The 9,563-nt window shown below is 42.6% G+C and overlaps 1 protein-coding gene across 1 annotated transcript; it reads left to right on the top strand.

The window, feature by feature from the left end:
• The first annotated feature begins 325 nt into the window (after positions 1–325).
• On the top strand, positions 326–3,259 carry LOC149982837 (arrestin domain-containing protein 3-like). Its single transcript, XM_090239418.1, has 5 exons — positions 326–352; positions 1,943–2,045; positions 2,207–2,222; positions 2,567–2,648; positions 3,155–3,259. The coding sequence occupies exons 1-5, from the start codon at positions 326–328 to the stop codon at positions 3,257–3,259; spliced, it is 333 nt and encodes a 110-aa protein (XP_090095544.1).
• Positions 3,260–9,563: the final 6,304 nt, after the last annotated feature.

Here is a 9,563-nt window from a genome sequence, read left to right as displayed (position 1 = left end):
ATGTCTGGATTTGAATAGAGGTTTGATCGGCATGAAAATTCAAGTCGGATGCTACCTGAGCCTGAAGAGTCATACATTAAATACATTTTATGATCCCTACATTAAAAAACGTATGGGCCATGCCCAAAAAAATCTGAAATGATTGTGCCGTTATCCAATACATAGCCTATGATGGGCTACTGCACATTACGCACAACATAAAAGCCCATAGATGTAGCTCTGCTCTCTTGGCGAAGTAAATGAAGCAAGCGCTAGTAAGCTAATGGTTTTGAATGTAGACTATTATTGTATTATATCGACTTGAATTACACACCTCTTTCAAACCATGAATCTAGGAGAGAATGAGATGCTGGTACAGGACATGCAGCCTACAAATGTACAATTATAGGCTCGTGAATTTGATTTTAATTTGGACACAGGGCCTATTTTACATTTTTATAATTAGTAGGTTGACTCATGCATACTTTTCATAATATTTCCCCTAATGTTGTGTGATGTGTGTATTAGCCTACCTCCTATTTCTCTATTGTTGCTTCATTCCTTCTTAGCTTTCAACAGTTAGCCTAAATGAAATGTTTAGTTGTCCTGATCTTCATCATTTTAATGACATGCTTGAACAATTATATGACTAGAATAAGATGCAGATGGCTTTCTTTTCTCTTCACAAAGATTGAATGGTTACGGGTTTGAACAAATAACTGCTACAGCCTACTGCCATCCCGCATTCTCTCTTCTTTAAAACTTCCTGGCCGGTGGCCATGAGTTCTATTGGCTGCTATATTTAACATTCAGCAAACGAGCTTGCATCCCTCTTCCAATAGTCTATTAGTATAAGAAATGCTAAAAAAATAAATTATTCCAGCAAGATATTCTAGTCTAGCTTTTCCTGGGACTCCAAGAGCTAAGGAGCGTTTTTTTAAGGACAGAGGAGAGCATGGTATATATTGCACAAGAGACGAGGCTATAAATTAGAAGGTTATGCATAGCCCATCATTTGTTAGCTAATTTATAAGGTTAATAACTGCATTTTATTTATTACCTGAAAGAGGTAGGCTAGGACATGTGTATCTCAATATCAAATTTGATCAGGATGATCTATTTTGGATTTACATTGTAGTCATTTAGCAAACACTCTTATACAGAGCGACTTACAATAGTGAGTGCCTACATTTCCATTCGTTCTGGTCTCCGTGAGAATCAAACCCACAACCCTGGCATTGCTAGTGCCATGCTCTACCAACTGAGCCACATGGGACATGCAATTCAATTGATTGAGAGAGAGAGAAGACTGACAGTGCTCTGAAAGCCAGATGGAGATGTGTAAACTAGACCCGGATTTAGTCCTTATTACTGTAGCATATGCTGCAGCAAATGTAGGGACCACAATGGAAATAAGTCCCCACCTTCATTTTTCAATCCCTGTCATGTTTATAATTACTTGTGTATATGTATTTTATTTTTTGGGGACAAATAAAAATCAATCCAAACTGTGCAGTGGCAATTGGTGAAGTCTTCGATATTGGGTAAGCCTACAAGGTAGGGAGGGATGTATTTTATGTTTGTCGAGTTTTATATAATCTATACTGAGCAAAAATATAAACTCAACATGCAACAATTTCTATGAGTTTTAGATCTGTCCCTTACACAGCGGGAAATTCAAATATCGTCAATATCGTCAATATGCGCCTCAGAATTTGATAAGGGCCCATGCAGTTGCATCCCGGATGTGTCGGGCTTCACTTGTAGCCTGTGAAAAAGACCTGATCACGTGACGGAGAGCCATTTGAGTGAGAGGTACTTCTGCATCAGCCAGGAGAAGGGAATTATAATATTCAGCCAAAGGGCCACATTTTTTTAGGGGGTATTACGGCCACACTATTTAACTAGGCGAGTCAGTTAAGAACAAATTCTTATTAGACCCCTGACCTGTATTTTGTTCCAGGCTCCTTTGGCAGGCAGCAACAATAAGACCCTGTGCTGCCTCTGGTGTGCCTCAGGGTCCAGCTCAATGACCGTCTGCACTGAGAGGAATGGCTTTGTACCCGGTACTGGAACAATAGCAAACTTAGAGGGGTTCCAGCCCTGAAACTGTTTTTCCTTTTGCATTGTTGTATTTACAAGCCTTCGACCATCCTCATCTTGTGAGCTCACATTCTATGCACGAAGTGTAACGAAACGGGAAGTGGGTCTTTCTTTGTGGACACAGGAATAATTGTGTCAAAGTTAGCTAGAAATGCTGGGTGGGTGTGCCTGAACAAAGTGACCGGTGAACAAAATGATAGCGTACTCTTGTCTATAGGCAAATAAACAGACTTGATGGAAATTCCTTGTCAAGTTTTTACACTCAAATAAACAGACATCTTCTCACCTTTGGAATCCCCTTTTTCTGTAGGAGAGATGGTGAAAATAATCTGAGTTTAGTAATGGCTTATCTCGGACGGTGACTCCACATGCCACCCGCATCCAGAAGCAGTTGTTTTACACCCACAACAAGTGCAACAGGATGTGGCAGAGGAAAAACCTGGTCTCAGTGAATGGTCAGCCAGTCAACCCCAGTAGTCTAAAGCAATATGATGCTTCCCATCCCTCCCAAAACGGCTCTCACAATCTCCAACTGTCCTATACTGGAGTTGGATTACACTGTGGATGTATGTATCCGTCTTGAAATGATGCAGCTTTTACTGCCAATCCCAAAACAGCCCCCTGCCCTAAGCACTCTTGGAGATCAAGGACCGTATTCAAATGGAATCACATTTTATTTGTCATGGCCGAATACAGCAGGTGTTAGTGAAATGCTTACTTACAAGCTCTTAACCAACAATGCAGTTTTAATCAAATAAACTATTCCCAAAGCATCTCCGAGAAGCAGTGCTTTAAGTAATGTTATTCATGATCTGAAATGCAAACCTGATCCTAGATCAGCACTCCTACTCTGAGACTCTTTGTGAATATGGGCCCTGGGAGGATCTGACGCGTATAAGCAATATGGAAATCGCCCCTCCTTGCCTTCTCGATTGCCCAGGTGGAATTTTTGCATATTTCTCACATCAATATAATCCTCTCGGATCTCCGAGATAAGGTTAGGTTGGTTATTGGACTTGCCCAATGCTTCTGTTCTGACGTTGTCTTCTATTGTTCTTCTCCTCTCCTGCAGGTGTGTCTATGTGTCAGAGGTTCCTCTGACCTAAAGGTGCTGTTCCCCATTGTGCTGTGTAATATTCCTGTTCATGCTTCCCAACCTCCCCCTCCATATCAGTAGGAGTAGCACTTGGACCCGTAACCAAAGTTATGTCTGTCAGGAACATAGGGGATATGAGGGTTTACCAAGAACAATTCTTCCGGTGCACTTGTTTTTTTCTTCACTGATTATTTGAACAAATCACAGGGTTCATTTGGCCCATAGACCAGTTAAGAGGATTTCAGAGGAGGGGGTGTGGACTTTGCCACTCCTATTAAGCCAAACATCTTAACACTCCCCAGTACAAAATCCAGTAGCTGGCCGGAGACCAGATTTCACGCAAGATTTTGATCCGAGATTAGACACTGCCAAAAACCTTTTAAAATGGGGTTTCCAATTCTACAATTGTATATGTTGTTGATTGTTAGAATTGTCATCAACTGGCATATCAAAACTTCCTTCCATATGACATTGCCTGATTGCATTGCCTCTTTCCACTGTGGGAGTTGAGTGCAAAATGCTCACTATAGACATTACTGCTAAGAAAATTCCTCAACTTTTTAAAACAGACCTTTCAGCCCCTTTTCCCTTTCTTATTCAGCTCCTTGGGGTCATGATGAGAAACTAGTGGGACACCGTAGGGGGCTAACTCCGACTACAGTTGATAAGGACTCAACTTGCTCTAACAAATCTTACAACACAACAAATTGTAGGATTTATGTGAATAGCCTCTTAATAAGGTTGATTTGTTGAGTTGCAGAAATAGCTCTCATGTTTTTACATATGTATCAGATTTTTAAACATTTTATGCTTGAACTTTTAAAAGGTGTTTCTGTTACATAACTCTTACGTTTTTATACACAGTTTATTTACAGTTTTATATATACATTTTTTTACTACTTACATACCAATGTATATGTATGCAATGGTGCCTTGCCATCCTTTAATGCTTAACACTAGAACCGTTAGGCCTTGAGGGACGCAACTTGTTTGCCAATGAGAGCGTAGTAAAGAAATTGTCTATGGTGATATTTCTCCTCTTGCCAACGTTAGATTCCACAAGCCTCAAAACCACATTCTGTCACTCACTCACCTGCTGCCCGATGGCTGTTTCTTGAAGTCCATGATCATCTCCTTTGTTTTGTTGAGTGAAGTTATTTTCCTGACACCACACTCCGAGGGCCCTCACCTCCCTGTAGGCCGTCTCGTCGTTGTTGGTAATGAAGCCTACCACTGTAGTGTCATCTGCAAACTTGATTGAGTTGCAAGCGTGCATGGCCACACACTCATGGGTGAACAGGGAGTACAGGAGAGGGCTGAGAACTCACCCTTGTGGGGCCCCAGTGTTGAGGATCAGCAGGGTGGAGATGCTGTTTTCTACCTTCAACATCTGGGGGCAGCCCGTCAGAAAGTCCAGGACTCAGTTGCACAGGACGGAGTCGAGACCCAGGGTCTCGAGCCTAATGACGAGTTTGGAGGGTACTATGGTGATAAATGCTGAGCTGTAGTCAATGAACAGCATTCTTACATAGGTATTAATCTTGTCCAGATGGGATAGAGCAGTGCGATTTGTGTTGTCTGTGGACCTATTGGGGTGGAAACTAAATTGGAGTGGGTTTAGGGTATGAGGTACGGTGGAGGTGATATGATCCTTGACTAGTCTCTCAAAGCACTTCATGATGACAGAAGTGAGTGCTATGGGGCGATAGTCATTTAGTTCAGTTACCTTAGCTTTCTTGCTGAACAGGAACAATGGTAGCCATCTTGAAGCATGTGGGGACAGCAGACTGGCTTAGGGATTGATTGAATATGTCCGTAAACACACCAGCCAGCTGGTCTGTGCATGCTCTGAGGACGCGGCTAGGGATGCCGTCTGGGCCGGCAGCCTTGCGAGGGTTAACACGTTTAAATGTTTTGCTCACATTGGCCATGGAGAAGGAGAGCCCACAGGCTTTGGTAGCAGGCCATGTCAGTGGCACTGTATTGTCCTCAAAGCAAGCAAAGAAGTTGTTTAATTTGTCTGGGAGCAAGACGTCGATGTCCGCGACGAGGCTGGTTTTCTTTTTGTAATCTGTGATTGACTGTAGACCCTGCCACATACGTCTCGTGTTTGAGCCGTTGAATTATAACTACTTTCTCTACTGACGCTTTGTTTGTTTGCCTTGTTGATGGAATAACTGCACTGTTTGTATTCGGTCATGTTTCCAGTCGCTTTGCCATGATTAGAAGCGGTGGTTCGCGCTTTCACTTTTGCGCGAATGCTGCCATCAGCGAATGCTGGACTTTCTGACGGGCTGCCCCCAGATGTTGAATGGGAAAAATGTTTGATTTGATTTCCAATGTCAAAATTATCCTTGTTTGTGGCATAGTCCTTGCCATTAAGTTCCCTTCAACCTTAACAAAGACCGGGAAGTACATGTCTCGTCTCTCTCTGTATTGCCAACATATCATATTGAATATCACAATAAGGGCAGAATTTACGTCCGAGAAACAAGGATAGTATTCGTTTTTTTAATGGAATTGTCTCTGTATACATGTTTTAACCACAATTCCTTTTAAAAATGTATATTTTGTAATGTTTAATACATTTTTATTTATTTTACCTTTACTAGGCAAGTCAGTTAAGGACAAATTCTTATTTTCAATGACGGCCTAGGCACAGCCTGTTCAGGGGCAGAAGGGAGCACTTTAGGACACTGATAGGTTTTTTCAGGCTGGAAATAGAGTCAGTGGCCACCTGTACAAATGGTGCATCTTAATTTGATCACTATTTTGTCACCAAAACATTCCCTGCACATCAGGAAATTTAAACAAGCTTTAACCTGCAGTTCACTTTTTCTCCATGAGTGGGCACCAAACAATTTAAAAAAAAATCTAGTTCAACTGTTGCCTGGGGTGGCGTAGAGATTAGGGCTTCTGCCCACACCCTTCTGGCCCAAATTACTAAATTCCCCCAATTTACATTTAGTTACACATTTCGAATAGACATTCCAGGGATAATAAGTGACCATACCAGACACTTTTATTTTAGACGGTTGTATTTTATTTTTTATTTTTACCCCTTTTTCTCCCCAATTTCGTGTTATCCAATTGTTGTACTATCTTGTCTCATCGCTACAACTCCCGTACGGGCTCGGGAGAGACGAAGGTTGAAAGTCATGCGTCCTCCGATACACAACCCAGCCAGCCATACTGCTTCTTAATAACACAGCGCGCATCCAACCCGGAATCCAGCCGCACCAATGTGTCGGAGGCTACACCGTGCACCCGGCAACCTTGGCTAGCGCGCACTGCGCCCGGCCCGCCACAGGAGTCGCTGGTGCGCGATGAGACAAGGACATCCCTACCGACCAAGCCCTCCCTAACCCGGACGACGCTAGGCCAATTGTGCGTCGCCCCACGGACCTCCCGGTCGCGCGAACCCAGGGACTCTGATGGCACAGCTGGCGCTGCAGTACAGCGCCCTTAACCACTGCGCCACCCAACCTCTTAGACGGTTGTATTTGATGGGTAACAAATATGAAACAAATAAAATAATATCAGTAGGCTATACCAAGATTAGTTTCCATTCATACAGTGTCGGGTAAATTGCCACAGTAGATTTGCCTTGGTAAAGAAGGAATTACTTTAGAGTGTGCAAAGCTGTCATCAAGGCAAATGGTGGCTACTTTGAAAAATCTCAAATATAAAATATTTTGATTGAACCCTTTTTAGTTACTAGATGATTGTATGTTGTTTTATAGTTTTGATTTCTTCACTATTATTCTACAGTCGTGGCCAAAAGTTTTGAGAATGACATTCATTTCCACAAAGTTTGCTGCTTCAGTGTCTTTAGATATTTTTGTCAGATGTTACTATGGGATACTGAAGTATAATTACAAGCATTTCATAAGTGTCAAAGACTTTTATTGACAATTACATGAAGTTGATGCAGATTCAATATTTGCAGTGTTGACCCTTCTTTTTCAAGACCTCTGCAATCCGCGCTGGCATGCTGTCAATTAACTTCTGGGCCACATGGCAGCTGATTCTGATGGCAGCCCATTCTTGCATAATCAATGCTTGGAGTTTGTCAGAATTTGTGGGGTTTTGTTTGTCCCACCTCCTCTTGAGGATTGAACACAAGTTCTCAATGGGATTGAGGTCTGGGGAGTTTCCTGGCCATGGACCCAAAATATTGATGTTTTGTTCCCCGAGCCACTTAGTTATCACTTTTGCCTTATAGCAAGGTGCTCCATCACGCTAGAAAAGGCATTGTTCGTCACCCAACTGTTCCTGGATGGTTGGGAGAAATTGCTCTCAGAGGATGTGTTGGTACCATTATTTATTCATGGCTGTGTTCTTAGGCAAAATTGTGTATATATATATATATATATATATATATATATGTATATACACACACACACACACACACACACCCAAACAAACCACACATTTCATCACATTTCATTGCAAATATATATATATTTTTTGGCAAAAATATATATTTCATAGAACGGCATTAGCACTTATCCGTCCAGAAGTACCTCCTGTCCTTGCAGAAACAGCTCCTCAGCTTCTGTTTGCATCATAACACTCAAAGATTCCTCAAACAAAAAAATCTGTCTCACTTTCCCGATCAATCTCTTCTATAATCTGGTGCAAATCTGTATACTTAGACTTGGACTTCGCTTTTCCTGATTTATTCGCCATGATGTCTTCAATGAAATCGTTGAAAATACTACTCTCCAAAATACTGCTGTGTGTAACAAGCGTCACTGAAACTACTCTGAATGTCAAGGCGAGAATGGAGTTCGTTACGTGTGCGATTACAAACAAGGAATGGTGGTCCAACCCATAACCATCACATACTGGCGTTTACCTCAGCTCATTGGCTATCTACCCAGCTACATTTCAAGAAGATCAGTGGTCATTGGGCAGAAATACAGTCAATCAACGAAGCTTCGCTAAAATTATTGGTGCGCAAGGAAGTCATTGCTCGTCGTCTTCAAATCAGTTCACTTCGGTCAATACTCCCCGCAAAAAAAAACCAATCCCATTTGGCTGTGTTGCAAACATCCAGAGGAATGCACTGAAACCAACCATGACTAGATAAACAATTGTTTACGGTGTGTAATAACGTCGAATGCTCCGTAATTTTTTTTGATAGAGATGGAATTCACGGGAAACAAACGGTTTACAAAATGTTTCGATTTAGGCTATAAAAATGGATTTTATCAAAGAAAACGGCACTTCATTTGATCACTGGGACCCTCAGGAAGAGAAATAAGAGCAAGATATCAGAATGCAAGTCATAATTTTACCTTCAGATGTGAATGTGTAAAAACTGTCATGGTGGAAAATATTTTTGTTGTTGATTGCTCTTCTCAAACAAAAGCATGGTATTTGTTCTCTGTAATAGCTATTTTAAATCGGAAAACGTAGTTTGATTACCAAGATTCTAATCTTTTGAAGGATGTAAGACACTTGCATTTTCAAGAATGTTTAATGTTACGACGTATTTTTAGTTGTCACACTGAAATTTGATCCCTGTACGGGGATCGCAGCCATAAGAGGATTTATTAAGTACTGCAGTGCATCTCCTCCTCATGGACTGCACCAGATTTGCCAGTTCTTGCTGTGAGATGTTGCCTCACTCTTCCATCAAGGCACCAGCAAGTTCCCAGACATTTCTGGGGGAAATGGCCCAAGCCCTCACCCTTCGATCCAACAGATCCGGGATGTTCGCTGGCCACGGCAGAACACTGACATTCCTGTCTGCAGGAAATCACGAACAGAACGAGCAGTATGGCTGGTGGCATTGTTATGCTGGAGGGTCATGTCAGGATGAGCCTGCAGGAAGGGTACCACATGAGGGAGGATGTCTTCCCTATAACGCACAGCGCTGAGATTGCCTGCAATGACAACAAGCTCAGTCCGATGATGCTGTGACACACCGCCCCAGTCCATGACGCACCCTCCACCTCCAAATCGATCCCGCTCCAGAGTACAGGCCCGGTGTAACGCTCATTCTTTCGATGATAAATGCGAATCCTACCATCACCCCTGGTGAGACAAAACCACGACTCGTCAGTGAAGAGCACTTTTTGCCAGTCCTGTCTGGTCCAGCGATGGTGGGTTTGTGCCCATAGGCGACGCTGTTGCCGGTCATGTCTGGTGAGGACCTGCCTTACAACAGGCCTACAAGCCCTCAGTCAAGCTTCTCTCAGCCTATTGCGGATAGTCTGAGCACTGATGGAGGGATTGTGCGTTCCTGGTGTAATTCGGGCAGTTGTTGTTGCCATCCTGTACCGGTCCCGTAGGTGTGATGGTCGGATGTACTGATCCTGTGCAGGTGTTGTTACATGGTCTGCCACTGCGAGTATGATCAACTGTTCGTTCCTGT

Source organism: Oncorhynchus mykiss, chromosome 6 (assembly GCF_057628025.1).
Source record: "Oncorhynchus mykiss isolate SJ-2025 chromosome 6, ASM5762802v1, whole genome shotgun sequence".
Classification (NCBI taxonomy): domain Eukaryota; kingdom Metazoa; phylum Chordata; class Actinopteri; order Salmoniformes; family Salmonidae; genus Oncorhynchus; species Oncorhynchus mykiss.
Note: the sequence above shows the minus strand (reverse complement) of the source record. Positions and strands in the feature narration are given on the sequence as shown.

Coding starts and splice junctions, on each gene's coding strand:
- LOC149982837 (XM_090239418.1), top strand. CDS start 326: ATGAATCTAGGAGAGAATGAGATGCTG. Junction 353..1,942: donor TAGGAGAGAATGAGATGCTG/GTACAGGACATG, acceptor ATTTTGTTCCAG/GCTCCTTTGGCAGGCAGCAA. Junction 2,649..3,154: donor AGTTGGATTACACTGTGGAT/GTATGTATCCGT, acceptor CCTCTCCTGCAG/GTGTGTCTATGTGTCAGAGG.